Genomic DNA, 18,458 nt, shown 5'->3' with positions numbered 1-18,458 from the left:
TGGCCCAGTGGACTCTGGACCTGGAGTCAGGAAGACCTGAGTTTAAATCCAGCCTCAGACCCCTTCTAGCTGTGTGACCCTGGACAAGTCACTTAACCTCTGTTTGTCTTAGTTTCCCTCTTGGTAAAATGGGAATAATAATTGCACTTACCTCCTGGGGTTGTTGTGAGAATCAAGTAAGATAATATTTGTCAAACTCTTCACAAACCTTACAGTACTCTATAAATGCTGGCTATTATTGTTATTGTTCTTCTTATTATTATAGCAATTAGATTTAATTGTTAGGAAGCTTATCGAGCCAAATTCTTCTTCTCAGCAACTTCTACCCACTGTTCCTAATTCTGCCCTCTGGAGCCAAGAATCAATCAGTAAACATTTATTAAGTGCCTTATGTGCCAGGCACTATGCTAAGCACTGGGGATACAAAAAGAGGCAAAAGTCTCTGCCCTCAAGGAACTTACAATCTAATGGGAAAACAATATACAAACAAATATATACAAAGCAAGCTATATACAGGATAAGTAGGAGATAATTAAAAGAAGAAAAGTACTAGAATTAAGAGGGGCTGGGGAAGGCTTCCTGCAAAAGGTAGGCTTTTATTTGAGACTTTAAGGAAACCAGGGAGGTCAGTAGTTGACAGCCTTTTGGACACCCAAAGATCTGCTAAATCTTGTTTTCTCCAGGCCAGTCTCTCCCTCATTTCCTCCATCCAGCTCTTGCCATTTAAATCACCCTCCTCTGGATCCCCTCCAGCTCATGAAAGTCTTTCCTCAAATTCAGTGCCCTGAGGTCAATCAATCAATAAGTATTGATTGAACGCCTACTATGTGCCAGGCACTATGCTAGGCATTGAGGATACAAGACCAAAGAAACTGAGGAAAATGGCCAAATTAAACATTGTCTGGTGAAACCAGATCTTAGACTTGTGGTCAGAAGTCCTAAGTTCAAGTCTGTGTTCTGACACTAATGATGTGGCTCTGGGCAAATCACTTAAGTTCTGAGTTTGCTTACTTGTAAAATGGGGAGAAGACTTGCACTACCCACCTCAAGGGGTTGTGAACTCTTAAGTGAGCTATTATGATAATGAACTGGAGCAGAGGACAACTGGACTATGGTCTCCTTTGTTGTGGGCACTGGGCTTCTGTTGATGCTGCCCGAGATCCCACCAGCTTTGGTGCCTGCCCTGTCATATCCTTCATGTGGGTGTGATTGGGCTTGCTGTTCACTGAAGCCCCTTTGTTCTTTAACCTGGAGGTATGCAAGCAAGCACCTTGGAGGTATGTGAGTCTGACTCATGGTTGGCTGGGCTAGATGGTCCCTTCTGACTCTGAGGCTCTGACATCCCTCCCATTTTCATGTCACCCGCTGAACCCAGCCAAGCCTCTTACGGCCAGTCCTGTTGTGCTGGGCCTGCCCCTGCCTCCCAGCCCGTGTTACTGGACCCTTGCCCCTTCCTCACCAGCCTGGGAGGGGTCATAGAGGGAGAGAGAGATTGAGAAAGACCTCCTACGAGAGGTGACGTTTGAGCTGAGACTTGGAGAAAGCCAGGAGTCAGGAGGGAAGAGGAGAAGCATTCCAGGCAGGGAGAAAAGTTCGTGTAAAACTGAGGTCAGCATGACAGGTCCAGCAAATAAGCCAATGGAGCCGGATTGTAGCAATCATAGAATCTAGAGTTGGAAGGGCCTTAGTAAGCATCTAGTTCAGCAGCTCCATTTTACAGAAACTGAAATCAGAGAAAGGAGGAGGCTTTGCTTAGGTCATACAGCTAGTAAGGGGCAAACTGGGGCTTCTGTCCCCGAGTCTGATGGATGCCGTGACTCCCTGATGCCTCTGAACAGGAAGCAGGATCATAGAATACAGCCAGATTGCTGGAAGGAATCTCAGAAGAGTCTGGGCCAACCCTTTCATTTGCAAATGAAGAAATGGAAGCCCAGAGAGAGTAAGTGATTCAGCCATAATCACACAGGCAGCAAGGCAGGTAATGGCTTTTTGCCAGTGGCTAATGAGAAATGAAACCTAGAGCAGGATATATACAAGAGTGACCTGAGCATCTCCCACTGCCACCAACAAGTTCCTGGCCCTTACCACCTCATGCCTGGTCTAGTTTCTCAGCTCACACACTCTTCCTCCTCTGGTGTATCTTGCAAATCCCTCCCATCTTAATCTTCCTTTATGTTTATTTTGGGTAGCTAGATGGCTCAGTGGATAGAGCACTGGGTTTGGAGTCAGGAAGACTCTGCTTCATGAGTTCAAATGCATCCTTAGACACTTACTAGCTGTATGACCCTGGGCAAGTCACTTAACACTGTTTGTCTTCGTTTCCCCATCTGTAAAATGAGCTGGAGGAAAAAAAAAAGACAAACTATTCCAGCATCTTTGCCAAGAAAACCCTAAATGGGTCATGAAGAGTCAAACACACACACTGAACAACAACAGCAAATGTTTATTTCACTCCATTTTCATTGTTTATAAACCTCCAATGATTCTCTGTTGCTTATCCAGAACAAAAACAAAAACAAAACCAAAAAAGAGTCCAACTATTTAATCTGGCATTCAAGGCCTTTCACAACCTGGCTACCTTCCCAGCCTTATCTCCTGCCTTATTTAATATACAAACCCTCTGGTTCTAACTAACACGATATAATGAAGTGAGTCTGGGGCTTTCAAGGCAAGAGACCTGGGTTCAAATTCTAACTCTGACACTTATTACCTGTGTGACCCTGAACAAATCATGTCACTTTTTTGTAATTTCAATTTTCTCATCTTTAAAATGAGGATAATTCCATGTATTATCTACCTTCTGCTGTTGTGAAAGAATCTTTGTAAACCCCAGAGCTTTGTAGGAATGAGACCTCTTGGTATCAGCCAAACAGGACTCTCTGTTCCCTGAACACATCATGTATTTTCCATCCTTGGTACTTTTGTGAGTTTATCTGGAGTTCCACCTGGAGTACCTCCCAACTACACCCATCTCCATTAACCAAGGTTCCAGTGACTCACCTGTATCACCACAACCTTCCATGAAGCTTTTCCTATCCTTTCCGGCCTCCACCATCACTAGGAATGAATTCTGCCTCCCTTGCACACTTATAATATTCTTTGTACCTCTCCTGTGGTTCCTGAAACCTACTACCATGGATTATACATTTTGTGCATATGTATTACTTCAATACCTACCCAAATGAGTCAAGATTCTAGCCAATTAGCTGCTTCCTTCTTTGATGCAGAATGTACCTCCACACATTTGTCAAGTTACGTCAACGATCATTGACTAAGCACCTACTGTGTGCCAGTACTCTGCTAAGTGCTGGGGATAACAAAGAAAGGCAAAAATCAAGTAGTCCCTACTCTGGAGGGGCTCACAGTCTAATGGGGGAGACAACGTATGAACCCCTATGTACAAACAAGTTGTATGCAGGATAGATAGAGGGGGTCATTTTAGAGAGAAGGCACTAAGATTAAAGAGGCCTAGGACAGGCAGTGGGACTTTAGCTGAGGCCTGAAGGAGGCTAGGGAAGTAGGGGAGCAGAGAAGAGGGTGGAAAACATTCCAGGCATGGGAGATAGACAGTGAAAATGTTTGGAGTTGGTAGACAGAGTGTTTTGTGGAAGGAACAGCAAGGTCAATGTCACTGGAATTCAGGGTACATGGAAGAGAGTAAAGTGTGTGAAGAATAGAAAGGAAGGAAGAGGGTGGTTTATGAAGGGCTTCAGAAGCCAAACAGAAGGTTTTCTGTTTGATCTGGGAAGTAATAGGGGAGCCATTGGAGTTTATTGAATGAGGACAGAAACAGCAGGGTGACATGGGCACGACTGTTCTTTAGGAAGATCAATTTGATAATTGAGTGGAAAAAGGACTGGAGAGGAGAGAGACCTTTGTTGGCAGTTTTCTGAGTTTCTGTGACCAAAAAAATTGCCATTTGGGGCAGGGGCTCACTCAGCTAGGCTGGTCTTTGTACATCAAAACATATGTGTGCGAGCACACACATATACACCCATGAACACATACATATGCACACACACATAAACACACACGAAGAGTCCATCTACAGACTTGTTATGCTGGAAGCCTTTGGAGTTTTCTAGGATGTGTCAGAACACGCACCCCAATGGCAAAGCCTTCAGAAACTAAGGATCATCTCCATAGAGCACAAGAAGGGCTTTTGTAAAGGGTACATCACTCCTCTTCGGTGTCAAACTGTGTGTTTTTGGGAGGATGGGGATTGTTTCTTATTCATTTCTGTTCCCTTAGCACATAACATGGGAGCCTTACTAATCACAGGTGCTTAATAGACTTAAGTTGAAGTCCAGTAAACATGTCCAGTCTATTCTGATGAGCATTTGTTAAGTGACTATAAGCAAAGCGCTGTGCTAGGTGCAAAGATACAACCACAACAAAAAGTCCCTACCCTCAGGGAGCTTCCATTCTACTGGAGGGATACAAGATGAATCATATATCTATATATGCATTTGTGTAATATGTGTGTGTGTATGATAATTTGAAGGGGGACAAAGAGAGACAGAGAAACAGACACAGAGAACACTAGCTGCCAATGGGAATCAGGAAAAGCTATTATTCCTGTGCTGAGCCTTGAAGGAATCCAGAGGGTATAAAAGTTAGAGCTGAAGAAGGAGTACATTCTCACGTAATACTAGCTAGCATTTAAGATTTTTGCTAAGCACTTTAGATATGCTATCTCACTTCTTCCTTGCAACAACTCTAGGAGGTAGGTGCTATTATTATCCTCATTTTACAGATGAGGAAACTGAGGCTAAAAAAAGCAACTTGCCCAGGGTCACAGCTAGTAAGTGTCTGAGGTTGGATTTGAACTCAGGTCCACTGTACCTACTAGATGCCCCATGGGGGGCAGCCTGGCCAGCCTAGCTCCAGCTTCAGCTTGCACGTGCCTGGTAGCTAAGGGAGAAGTTTCAGTGTCAATAGTCTGATGAGATGCTTTCTGCCACACCTAAATTAAGGTAGTATGTGGGACCCTTCACTCTCCTCTAAAAAACCCTGTAGGGAGTCTGTGGTTCTTTTTGCTGACTGTGCTCAGCTCCTGCTTTCTATAACTTGCTCATTAGAAGCATCTTAGAATATGAGCTTAGACTCATAATGCCATAGAACATTAGAATTAACAAGGACCTTGGAGAGATCATCTAGGCTAATCCTCACATGCTCCAGGCGATAGAAGTGAGGGCCAAACAGGAAAAATGACTTGCCCAGGGTTCCACAGCAAGTTAGGACCCAAACTGGAACAAGAACCCAGGTCTTCTTATTTCCAACCCAGAATTCTCTCCACGTCACCTTGTCATGATGCCTGGACAGATGGTTGTTTGATGACATGTAGCAGCCCACTCTATAACTCTCCTTTGGGGAGGGGGTACAGAGGTGTCAATATGGTTGATATTTCATAGTCTCAGGCAGCAACCTGGAGAGCCCTGAAAGGTTGTAGTAGGGAGAAGAAAGAAAAGGTCTGGAGATTAAAAGAGAGAGAAAGAAGAAAGAGAGAGACAGAGAGAGAGGAGAGAGACAGAGACAGAGAGAGAGAGAGAGAGAGAAAGACAGAAAGAGAAAAATATAGAGTGAATGAAAGAAAGGGGGAGAGAAGGAGGGGAGAAGGAAGCAAGAGAGAGGTGAAAGAAAGGAATAAGAGGGAGAAAATAAAATGAGAAAGAAAGAGAAGAGAAGAAAGACATGAAGAGAAAGGAAGAAAGAATAAATGTTGGGTGAAGATTAGAAATTTTTTTGATTGAGGCGCCAGGAGGAAGGATGGAGATGAGCATTTTATTAAGTACCCACTATGTGCTAAGCACTTTACAAATATTTTCTCAAGGTCAAGAAAATAAAAAGTTTAGTCTGAGCTGTTAGTTTCCCACTAAATTCAAGTTGCCTGGAAAGCAGGCATTGACGAAGACCATAGACATGAAACTTGGTCCAGCTGCAGGCAGCCCAGGAAATCCCCTCACCCTGAACGCTTTCCTCTTGCAGGTTGATTCGTACAACTCAGATCCCCTGATCTGCCATACAGGATTGAAGGTTTGCTTTGGTATCCAGTTGCTGAATGCCGTATCCAGGGTGGAGAGGGCCCTCCCCAGGCTGACGCTGCCGATTCTGCTGCTGCAGGGGTCCGCTGACAAGCTGTGTGACAGCAAAGGGGCCTATGTCCTCATGGAAGCTGCCAAAAGTCAGGATAAGACCTTGAAGGTAAACCTCATCTGGGTGTCTGTGCTGGGCTGGCTCTAGGACCAGCCGTGACATGATGGGGGATCACCAAGTCATACAGAAAAGCAGGAACAGATCTTAGAGGTCACCGAGTGCACCCTCAGTCATTGGTAGAGAAGGAAACTGAGGTTCAGAGGGGTCAAGTGACTCTTCATAGATGCCAAGACTTGGCCCTTGGTCCTGTGACTCTCAGCACAGGCTTCTCTCTACTACTGCATATGACCTCGGGTATCAGGCCTGGGGATGCACAGCCCAGTTACCTCTGAGCTGTAGCAAGGACAGTCTCAAATATGGGTATCATTGGCTCCAGTCCATTCTGATAGGCATGGCCCAGCCGTGTGTGTGTGTGTGTGTGTGTGTGTGTGTGGTGTGTGTGTGTGTGTGTGTTACTGAAGCCTCTGTTGGAGTTGTTGACATGCAAGGTATTCCAAGAGCCTTACTTTTTCCAACTCTTTTCTTTCTCTTTCTCTTCCTCTTCTCTCTCTCTCTCTCTCTCTCTCTCTCTCTCTCTCTCTCTCTCTCTCTTCTCTCTGTCCTTCTCTTCTCTCTCTCTCTCTCTGTCTCTCTCTCACTCTATTTCTCTTTCATCTCTACACCTCTTTTCTCTCCCAGCCCCACTAGTGTGGTTTTCATCTTTAACAGTTTAAAAATACACTGAGACTTTTGAAACATCCTGTGTTTGGGGTAAGAGAGCAGGCCTGGTTTAGGAGAGTGCAGTGTGTGAAAGGACCTGGATTGGTGCTGACTGAGCAAAGGACTCTAAGCTTGAGGTGAGAAGGCTGGAGGAAGCCATGACTACATTCTATAATCTCCAAATTGGCTTTCAGATCATTCTGTGTGAGTAAGAAGTATGGCCAATACTCTTCCCTCAGTGACCGAAAGGGAAAATACCTCGGGCACACAGCATCTACAAAGAGGCTGGTGCTGACGTCCCCGCAAGGATACCAGAGGTCCAGTCCCTTTGATGGTGCTGGTCTCCTCTTTCTCTCTCTCCCCACTGGATAGTTGTGCACTCCTGACACCCATAATGTTATACTCTTCTCAAGCTACAAATGATATTAAGATACTATGAGACAGGCCTACAGAAACTGAAAAGAGCTTGTACTACCCTGAGAAGGTAAAACTGAGCAGACTCCAGAGATCCAGGGAGGCTGAGCAGAAGAGCCATAGCTGGTGGGGGGTAGTCATAGCCGTCCTAGGTGGAGACTGGGAGGGGAGGGGTTCTCCATCTTTTTGAGCCAAGGATTCAGACAGAAGGGGGCTGTGGATCAGAAATTAAAACCTTGATGGGGGGGATCAGAGAGGTGGTGCAGTGGATAGAGCTCCAGCCCTAGAGTCAGGAGGACCTGAGTTCAAATCCAGCCTCTGACACTTGACACTTACTAGCTGTGTAACCTTGGGCAAGTCACTTAACCCTGACTGCCTCACCAAAAAGCAAAAAACAAAAAGCCTTGCTGGACTCTGCACGTGGCAGTGACAGCCCCATCGACAGCCAACAATCTGTAAGAATGACTACGGATTGATAGCCTATGTCTTTACAGCCCTATAAAATATATAAAGCACCTTTCCTCACAGCAACCCTGTGGAGGAGATAGTACTATATGTATGGTGTGTGCTTGTGTATACACAGAAACAAATATACATATATGTTTTTATATATATACAAATACATATATATACATACACACAAGGGTACATGTGTGTGTATGTGCACACAATGCATATGTGTACATATACACATACTGCTGTGTTTATATGCCCAGGGCATATAGGGGCTATGTGTATTGCATTGCACATGAGTGTAAGTATGTTGTGTGTATGTGCATGTGTACATGTGTGTCTGTATAGGTGGACATAAAATATTATATAGAATATGTACCTATGTTTAGAAACATATACATACATGTACACATGTGTGTATATGCATATTATGTGTATGTGTACATATATAATATTTCTATATAATAGCCATTTTATAGATGATGAAGCAGAGTCTCAGAGAGATAAGATGGCCTCATGATTCATCCTAGGTCACTCAGTTCTTAAGCTTCCAAGCTGGGGTGAGAGTCCAAGTGTTGTGATGCCCAGATCATGGTCATTTGCCCTGTGCCATGCTGCCACCCTCTAATAGTTGCCCTTTTGGTACTGATCACCATCAGTAAGTCTTTACTGGATATCCGTTGGTCTTTCCGGCCCCACTTTTTGTAGACAGATTGAAGATCTGAAATCAGATTCAACAGAAAGGAGCCTACGTGGTCTGCAGTGGGCTTAGTGATCCTGAGGCGTAGGTCCATGTTGTAAACTTTCCCGTGCATTTCAGGCACCCATGCCTGTGTCTTCTCTCTGCTCTATCCTTGGTGAATCTGACCATCTGTTTTTTTTCTTGGCCGCAGATCTATGAAGGTGCCTACCACGTGCTCCACAAGGAACTTCCCGAAGTGACGAGCTCTGTCTTCCACGAAATAAAGATGTGGTTCTCTCAAAGGATAGCTTCAGGAGGAGCCACTTCCAATCCCTAAGCATATCAGCCTGGTTACCATGTCATGGTCTGTGGGATATAGGCAGAGAAAGGGGTGGAAGCTGGTTTCTTGGCTTCGTCTTACCAAAATCTCAAATTGGAGGGATTCCTAGCATAATTTGCTTTAAAAAAAATATGTAGACATTCCTATCATGGGATGACCCCCCTGTCAGCTATTTGAAAATTTCCCTTAAGTGGAGTGGGGTGGGGAGGGAGAAACCCTTTATGGAAAAAGGGTACCAGGTGGGGAAAGAGCTACAGGCAAATCTCAAGATAGGGTCTATATGCCAATGATTATAGGAAGGAGTTCCTCTGCACCAATTCTCCCAGCCCCGATCTGGTTTCTCTTGGAAGCCTTGTATTACATGCGGGGCGGGGTGGGGGTGGAGGGGTCTGTCTCTACCTATACTACAATAGTATTTGCAGTGGCTTTATAACTGACAGTTTGTTGAGTTTCTCATCCTAACGTGATCTATATCAAAAGGACTTCTGTTCTGTTCCCCCACTTCCCACCTCCCATTTGTTGTTCTTATCGACAGAAAGTGAGTCCTAAAGCCAGAGGAGCCAGGTAGTAGCCTGTCTAGTCATGGGATCAGTGTAAGTCATTCCATGATCTAATTCATGGCTAGTTTAGCTGGCTGGGATTGTAGAGCCTCCAGGGGGAGGCTGCCATCCCACAGAAAAACTGAACATGGGGGCGCATTAAGCTCCTTCTCAATATAATCAGGTTTTCAGGGGAAAATGAGATGAAATACTCAAAAGGAGCATGAAAAATAACAGCACACAAACCAACACAACGGGAGACAATTCTCTATTTTCCCCAAATAGACCCTTCCCCTTTCAAAGGACAGAAACCTTGGAGTTAACAGACAGATCTGCTATATACCTTCAAAGAGTCTGCCTAGACTTGTTTAACCACTGACACTATGAAAGAAAAAGCCGTATTTAATATAAAATGTTTAATATATGATGCATATTATAAGACATATCGTATTTTGGTGATTGGGAGAAGACTAATTATCAGAGACCAAGGAGGGTTTGAGAGAACCTTGCTAAAAAAAAAAAGGCCATGGTGGATATGGGTGAAACCATCAAGACCTAAGACAGTTGTCCAGCATAGCTCTTCACGTCTCTGTCTTCTTCAAAGAGTGCCATTAGGATCACTTATATCTCTTAACATGGCCCTAGGCATCTGTCTTTGCCCCCAGCTTTGCTCTTCAGCCTTGGGGGGAAAGACAAGAATGGACTCTGCTGGTGGGGGCCCAGAAGTGTTCCATTGCTCTTTGGAAGATGGTCATCACTCTGAAGAAGAACAGGGTCCCTCCCCCAACTCATATCCCCCAGAATGACTCTCTAGAAGAGAGCAGCTATGCCCACAGACATCTGCCAGCTAAGGCCCAACTGTCTCTCAGAGTAAGAACCAGAATGACCTGTGAAATATGAGCATTAGAAATGAGATAGTTTGCACAGACAACTAGTGGTACCAACAGTGTGCTGCTTGGGTGGTCTGCTGTCAAGGAAGCCAAAGCATGTCTGAACTGCCCAGAAGATGCTCAGGAGATAAAATGAGAGAAAACAGGAGCTTGCAAGGTGATGTTGGTGTGCGTGATGAGCAAACCCTGGAGACAGTCTTCCTTCCTTCATCAATTCTGCATGGAGGGCACTTCTTATGCCAGGGTTTCCCATCAAGTCCATGGTGTGCAGGGCACTGATTGGCTTTGCCAGATCTAGTCCCTGAATGATGTGGGAGTGTAGAAGACAAAGTGACTCAGCAGTCTTGCTGCTTGGGTAACTGCTCCCTAAATTCCATTTGGTGCCTTCAGAATGAAGTGAGGGCCATCGAACATTTCCTGGAGAAGTCACCAGTACTGAGGACACAGCTACCTCTGGTGGAGGGATCTGGGTGCTCCAAAATTGCCAGCACATTCTCCCCAGTCTTGTCTGGCTCATTGGGAATGGACCTTGGAGAAGAGATGGGGGAATCCTTTGCCTCATTTCCCAAGTTCGCCCAGCAGCACAGTCAGGAGAATTGAACAGCCCTAAGAATACAAAGATGGGAAAGCCAGAAGCAGATTGGAGTTTTGCATAATTGACAAGCAGATTTCAGGGGGAGTCACTTCCTTAATTCAATGAGGGAAACCTGTCATCTCTCTCTCAGGCCCCTAACAGCAGAGTAAGTGGAGCTGGAAGGAGGATGCCTCCAGCCCTGATTCCAGTCCAGTGGCCTGCTTCTTCTCAGGTGTTGTTTCCATCTGCCTCCCTTCTCCTCTCCTCTCCTCTCTTTTCTTCCCCTCAGTGAACGCCAGCAATAAATAGGGGGTCGTGTGGCTAAGACACTGTAGTACTATTTTTTCCAAAATGAACTTTTTCTTTTTAACTCCACATGGTTCATCAGATATAAATTCCACAGCTGTTGTGAACCTCTGAAAGGGACAATTCAAGGAGCAAACCCCCACCATGAAGGTCCTTCCCACCCATCAGTCTGAAGGACTCATTTCTGTTTCCAAAACTGTACATAGACGCCAACTTCACCCACTGAAATGCAACACCAGTTTCACAACAGAGAGGGAAAAATTACATCTTTCTACCACCCTACTGAGAAGTGAGATTTTGGCCAAATGCCTTCTTCCCTCCCTTTCCAGGCTTCAAACTCAGCTTCAGGTGAAGGTGAGGAAAAGTCTTGAGAAAGGCGTTTATTGCCACATCTCCCAGGAGCTAAACAGGTGCTTCTTGCTCCCATTCCAGCTCGACTCATTGCCACTTTTGTGGGGCACCAGTTTGTATGGCTAGGTTATGGTAACTGGCAGTAAAAACTACTTCTGGTACAGCCTCACCCATACCTACCATCTCCAGGAACTCACTTTGGCCATGGGAGCCTGGGCTCAGGGAAGAGTCGATGAGATAAGCCACCTCACAGAGATGGAAACCTCTTCCCCAACTCCCACAAGACACATCTACCTTGGTCACCTAGCTCAAAGGCCACCCCTATAGGCTGGCAGGAGGGTCTTACTCTTGAGCTCAGTTCCAGTGAGATTCAGAAAATAACAAATGATCCCTGGTGAGATCATGAGCACATAGTAACTTCATACCCACTTTAGCCAGGGCATTACCAAAGGCAGGAGACAGACAGGCACCTGTGGGTTCATTGGCAATAGACACCATTGTCCATTTGGTTTCAGATGTCTAGATGATGTAATTCCCTCCCTTTAGAGTCAGTTGCCTGGGGAGGCAAAAATAATGCAGAGATTGAGTTCTGGGCAAAAGATTAACCTACATATGCTTAGCAGGCCCAAAGAATCTATCAAAAGGGCACCATTTTTTAGCTGACAAAAAAAGCAAAAATCTCGAGTAGGGCCTTTAGTCTTCTAAGCAGTGAATGCTAGCTAGTCTTTAGGATGGGAGAGTTGATCACACTTATCACCCTCTCTCTTCCCCCAGGAGTTCCTTGAAAAAGCACCCACTCACCCACCATCCAGCCCTCCTAAGCCAGGGCCCAGTGAATACTGGGAGGCAGGACCTAGTCTTCCACTGGGCACTTTGAGGCACAGACACCTCAGCTACTACTGAGTTTCTGAAGCAAGGTGTGAAGAGGGAAACTGACTTCTGAAGAAACTGACCCAGGTGCTAGGGCTATTTCACCTAATTGCCGGTGGAGGGACAGTCCCCTCGGACTGAGATCAGTCTTGTTATGGGACAGAAACAAGCAGAGTTTCCCAAGCCTGTAATGAGCAAATGACACAAATCTAAGGAAACTGAGGCAGCCAGCTATGCCTGGCACCCTGGAAGGTGAGGTGGAAACAGAAGCCAAAAGAGGAAGAGGAGGAGGAGGAGGAGGAGGAGGAGGGGAGGAGAGAGAGAGAGAGAGAGAGAGAGAGAGAGAGAGAGAGAGAGAGCGAGCTTTGTCTAGTATAACTGAGTCTTGAGGATACCACCAATTAGGGACTGACAAACCAGAGTACAGACCTATCTGTGAAGAAATTGTATGCGCCTATTAGAATGTAAGCTCCTTGAGGGCAGCGAATGTCTCTCTCTCATATTTGTATCCTCAGCACCTAGCACAGTGGCTGGCACTGAATGAATGCTTGTTGGTTGAGTACTCGTGCCCCACCATCCAGTCCCTTTAGTTTAAGGGTTTTTAAACTGTGAGCATGTGATGCCCAGCACCTTAAGCATGGTAGGAGCTTAATAAACACTTGACTGGATTGCACTGGGTAGGAATGGATTAGATTGGACTAGATGTGCATGAAAAGCTTTTATATAGGAATGGAAACCAGTTGTTGCTGGTGAAGGTCCCATGTCCCCTGGGAATCTCACCCTCTCACCAAGCCCCTTGTCCCCAGTGGTGATGGGGAGGTGGTAGGTGGCACGCTCAGGTCTTGATTCCAAACCATGTGGACTTCCACCCATCAGTGGCACTGCACAATATTTGATAGAACTGGGTTTTCCTTTAAAAGAAGAACACAGCCCAATAGCAATTGAGCAATAGTACTCTGTGCCTGCTTCCTTTCTCCTTCCTGCCCCCATCACTCTAGCATCCAAAGGCCCTATGTAACAAAAGGCCAGAAGCATCTTCTGTTCAACGCTATTTTTCCTACCCTGCCTCCAGCCCTGCACTTTAACCTATTGCTAACATAAACCTACCAAGACCCCCAAGTAATTCCTAGCCCATTTCTCTTGCCATGTTCCATTGCAGTTCAATGACATATACTCATATAGATTTTTAGTGGGGCAAATGTGTACAAGTTTAGAACTATTACAGGAACAGTGTATGATTACTCCTAATCAATAATAAAAACATATGTTTTCTGAATGGTGTTGGATGTGTGTGTGTGTGTCTTTCTTCAGTGGCACTCAGATGCTGGTGCGAGCAGCTCTTGAACATTTCTCCCCAAGACTGGAAAATTACAGTCTTCTTTGCCAAGCTGGAGACAAGAGTTTCAGCTGGTGCCCCACCCCCACCACAGTTCCTTCACTTGCTGAATCCTCAAGCCTCTGTCTGGGCCATTCAGTGAGAGCTGTTTGGGGAATGGGTACAACTCAACTCAGTATGAGAGATGTCCCAGTCTGCCAATCACCACTGCCAACCCCCTCCCCATCAAGGACAACCAAAACAATTGTGAGCTCCAAGTAGAGCTGGGGTGGTCAGACAAAGCCAGTGCAGGAAAGTGCAAAGGATGCTAGATTTGGTGTCAGGGAACATGGGCTCAAATCAGAGCTCTGTTAACTTGTTGCTTGTAGGACCTTGGTCAACTCATTTCCTCTCTGAGCCTCAGCTTCTTCATCTTTGTGATGAAATAGTTGGACTAGATGGTGGCCAAGTTCCCTCCCAGTCCTGGAATTTATGCTCCCATGATCTCCACGATGTTTGCTGAATTCAACTTTCCCCTTTTCCTTTCCTGCTTTCTTCCTTCTCCTCCTTCCCTTTTCATTCTTTCTCTTTTTTTAACTCTTTCTCCCATAACCCACCATCACGTGAAACTTCAAAAGGATTTTTTAATTTGTTAATTTATTGCCTCGGTGGTCATGCACGTTCCCTGTTTTTAATGGAAAAGACAAATGAGCTGACTGTTTGGTTTCTCCCAAAACCAACAGATTTATATGTGTTTGTTTCCCCTTCCTGCCTAAGGCCATTAGCTCACGTTTATGTAAGCACTTTACAGCTTCCCTGTGCAGAGAATCCAAACCTCAGAAGCCAATAGCTCTATCTTACACCTCTGAGGTCCTGTTTTCAATCTGGGGACCCTTTCTGTCTCCACTGAACCAGGAGAATAAGAGGAGAAGGGGGAAGGGAATGGGAAAGACAGCTTAGTCAGGAAACTGGTTTAAAACAAAATTGAACTCAGATGTTTCTTCCTCATGGCATGTGGCTGGCTAGATCACATTTTGTAGCTGACTACAGAAGATCCCTGTCCAAGGGTCAAATAAAGACCAGACTCCTTTATTTGACATTCAAGGTCCTCCATGGACTGGACCAACCTGATGTGTTCCAACTCCAAAATTCTGTGATTACTCTAAATGACCACCAGATAAAAGCCATCAAGCCTGACAGACCTGGCTCCTCTCCAGGCGGCTGGCCTTCATAGGTCTTGCCTGAGTAACCATCAGTCACAACATTAGAGCGTGTTAGAGCTGGAAAGGGAGCTAGGGGGTCACCTTGTCCAACTCCTTCATTTTACAGATGAGGAAACCAAGGCTCAGAGAGGAAATGGGCTATTTTATCTTTGAGAAAAGGAAGCCCAGAAAGGGTGACTGGACCAATGTTAAACTCCAGGCAAATGGCAAAAGAGAAGACCACTTGTAGACTCTCTCATCATTTGAAAACAACCAATCCATATACCATTTTGTGTTGATAATGCGGCAAGAGACATATAAAATTAGGTATAGATACACAGACTCAGTGGATAGAGTACTGGGCTTGGAATCAGGAAGACTTGTCTTCATGAGCTCAAATCTACCCTCAGACACTTATAAGCTGTGTGACTCTGGGCCAGTCACTTAAATCTGGTTGCCTCAGTTTCCTCATTTGTAAAATGAGCTGGAGAGGGGAAAAAGCAAACCACTCCAGTATCTTTGCCAAGAAAACCCCAAATGGGGTCACAAAGAGTCAAACACAATTGAACGGAAACAACAAAATAGACAAAGAAATATGGTTACTTCAAGAGCTAGACAAAACCTAAGAGGTTTTCCCCATTTCATAAATGGGCAAACTGAGTCATAGAGCATCAAGATTGACTTGCCCAAGGTCACACAGCAAATTAAAGGCAGAGCTAGGGCAGAACCAGGACTCCTGATGCTTTGGTTTCTGGGGCTGCCCAGGAAAACATGACAAGAATCAGGGGCTGGTGAAGTGCCTTAAGCCTGAGATAAGGAAGAACATTACACTAAGGAACACTTTGTATGATTTTAGGCAATTCATTTCACTCCTCTGGGGCTCAGTTTCCTCATTTGGAAAAGCAAGGGGTTGGAGCAGATGCTCTCTAAGGTGTCTTACAGCTCTAAAGCCCATGCTCCTAACATCCAGTGAGGATTTTACTTTTAACTGAAAACAATCATGTATTCAGTCAAGAAATATTATGCACCATTAATGCATTATGGATACTCTGGGGGAAAGAAAGTGTATACTCAGCCTCCCACTGAGCCAAAGACACACACACACACACCAGAAAAGTCAGGCTAAAATCCCCCATAATGACTGTCCTTACTGCTGCCAATGTTTCACAGAAAAGGAGGAGGGCCAGAGGGAGATAACCATTCAAAAGGACAGAGTCCATAAGGAAGAGCAGAAGGAAGGGAAAAATTAAGGATAATTGTCACTTTTTCATATGGTTTAGGAAGGTGACCCACCAAAGAGGGACCATGTATTTATATCATTTTCTCCACTGCATAATTTCACCCTCTTCTAGTTCTGAGAAGGAAATAGAGAGTGGTTTTTCCTCTTCAAGTAATGTTCCAGTTTTTCCAGAGAGATAACAAAGCAACTATTCTAATTCCACAGTTCTTCCACAAATCACTTTTCTTAGGGCCTCAGTTTCCCCAGCTGTACACTGAATTGGTTCATAAGATCACAGGATCATAGAGCTAAGGCTGGAAGGGATTTCAAAGGCTATCTAGCCCAACCTCCTTTTTTTTATTTATAGGTAGGAAAAGATAAGCCAAGGGAGGGTCACAGACAGTAAGCATCAGGGTTGGGACTAGGACCCAGATCTTTTGACTCCAGGCTTAATGGATGAGATGACTTCTGAGGCCCCTTCTAGGTAGGAAATTCTGTGGTTCTGTGCTCCTAAGGACAGTTATGCCCCTAGACATCAGGAGACAACTAGCCTGGGAGGTGCCAGAATTCCAGACTTTGTCATTTAAGTTTAATTGCTTCTCAGACCTAAGTGGATATGTGGAGGCCCAAGGGGAAAAATCAGAAAGAAAAAATGCTTCATCATTTTTCTCCGAGTACTTCCCCACTAACTCCTGGAAAAATCCTGATCATTAAAATATTTGGAGCAAAAATAGCTACGTAAAATGTATGTTTAATTGCAGATGACTAATGGTGAAGAATGCTGCCCATCCCCCGACAGAGGAAACGAGCTAACCAGGCAGAACGAAACACACATTCTTTGACAGGACCAATACGAGATCTGTTTTACTTGACAATGCATAGGGTTGTCAAGGGCTTTTTCTTCCCTTTTTTCTGGGGGGGGGGGAAGGCAGAGGGAGTAGGAGGAGAAAATAAATGTTAATTTTTTAAAAATAAATTTTAAAGAAAAATATGTATGTCTCTTGATAGCCAGCCTTTATTCCCCAAATGAGTTTGAAAGACTATGCACTATTTTGACAAGGTTTTTTCATCCCCTCTCCCTCCCCAGTATTTTTTCTAGGATACTTTCTCTTATTGAACTGTCTACAATATCAGAACATCCCAGTTCTGAGATGCTGAGGACAAGCAGAACCATGGAATCATAGATTTAGAGTTGGAAGGAACCTTGGAAATCCCCTAGTCTGACCCCTTTATTTTGTCAATGAGGAAAACCAGGACCCGAAGAAATTAAGTCTCTCAAGGGTACCTGACAGCTCTAGCTCTGGGCCAAGGATTTATCCAAGTTCACATAAGAGAAAAAGAAGAGCTGGATTTGAACCTATAATCTCTGACTCAAAATCCAGAGCTCTTTCCACTCTGTCCATCAAGGGGATGTTATGAGCGTATGTAGGTGGCCAAAGAGAGCGGCCCAGGGGTGTTGGCCATGGGTAGACTGGATAGATAGATGATAGAGAGATAGAGTATGTAGGTAGGTAGTAAGTAGGCAGATAGAGCATTTATTAAGTGCTTACTGTGTGCCAGATTCTATGCTAAGTGCTGGAAATACAAATAAAAGTAAACAAGATGGTCTCGACTCTCAGAGAGCTTACATTCAAATAGGGGAAGTTGGAGAGTAAGGATTGTGCGTGGAGAGTGTACCCATTCAAGGAGTAAGGCGTTGAGGAGGTGGAAAAGTCCAAGCATTTGGAGTGAAGGGCAGCTAGGTGGAGGAAGGGATAGGGTACTGTGCCAGGCGTCAGGAAGACTTGCATTCAAATCTACCCTCAGACACTTACTACCTGTGTGACCCTGGGTAGGTCACTTACCCTGTTTGCCTCAGTTTCCCCATCTGTAAAATGAGTTGGAGAAGGAAACGGCGAAACCGTTCCAGTGTCTTTACCAAGAAAACCCCAAATAGGGTCACAAAGAATCAGACATGACTGACGAACAACAACAGTATCTAGAAGTGAGGTCGGCCTGGCCCTCAGGAAATAGAGTCCCAAGCCAGGGACTCAGCCACCCAGAGAGAAGCCCCCCAGGTGGAGGCACCAAAGCAGCACCTCATGTGAGATGTTGAAGATGTTAGTAGCTGAGAGTCCCTTTAAGTAATCTATTCATAGGGAGATACAGGATTTACGTCCAAATAGCCATTAACCTACATCTTTATGGCTTTTTTTTTCCTTCTGAGCATACTGGGGCCTTGGATATAGCAGCTGCTCAATAGATATCTCTACTCTCCAGCAGCTCACTGTCTAGGAAGGAAGAAAAGAGATAGAGACGAGCCCTTTGATCATTCCCACGTGAGCTAATGCAGATTGGTACCTGCTCAGAAATTTATAATCTTAAAGACTGTTTAGAACAGAGGTGTCAAACACCCAGTGGCCAGCACAGCCTGAAACAGGTTAAAATGTAATGGGGGGGGGGAGCTAG

General features: G+C 45.0%; 1 protein-coding gene across 5 annotated transcripts in view; it reads left to right on the top strand.

The window, feature by feature from the left end:
- MGLL (monoglyceride lipase) overlaps positions 1 to 13,555 on the top strand; it is a 186,762-nt gene extending 173,207 nt beyond the window's left edge. For all 5 annotated transcript variants that reach the window (XM_020981180.2, XM_020981186.2, XM_020981187.2 and 2 more), the window contains 2 exons: positions 5,989 to 6,204; positions 8,616 to 13,555. In XM_020981180.2, coding sequence (XP_020836839.1) covers positions 5,989 to 6,204; positions 8,616 to 8,741 — 342 coding nt within the window. In that variant the 3' untranslated portion in view covers positions 8,742 to 13,555. The remainder of the gene's footprint in view (positions 1 to 5,988; positions 6,205 to 8,615) is intronic.
- Positions 13,556 to 18,458: the final 4,903 nt, after the last annotated feature.

The sequence above is a fragment of the Phascolarctos cinereus genome, unplaced genomic scaffold (assembly GCF_003287225.1).
Source record: "Phascolarctos cinereus isolate Bilbo 61053 unplaced genomic scaffold, phaCin_HiC Scaffold_4;HRSCAF=312, whole genome shotgun sequence".
NCBI classification, from domain to species: Eukaryota; Metazoa; Chordata; class Mammalia; order Diprotodontia; family Phascolarctidae; genus Phascolarctos; species Phascolarctos cinereus.
The sequence above is the reverse complement of the archived record's forward strand: the minus strand, read 5'-3'. Positions and strand labels throughout refer to the sequence as shown.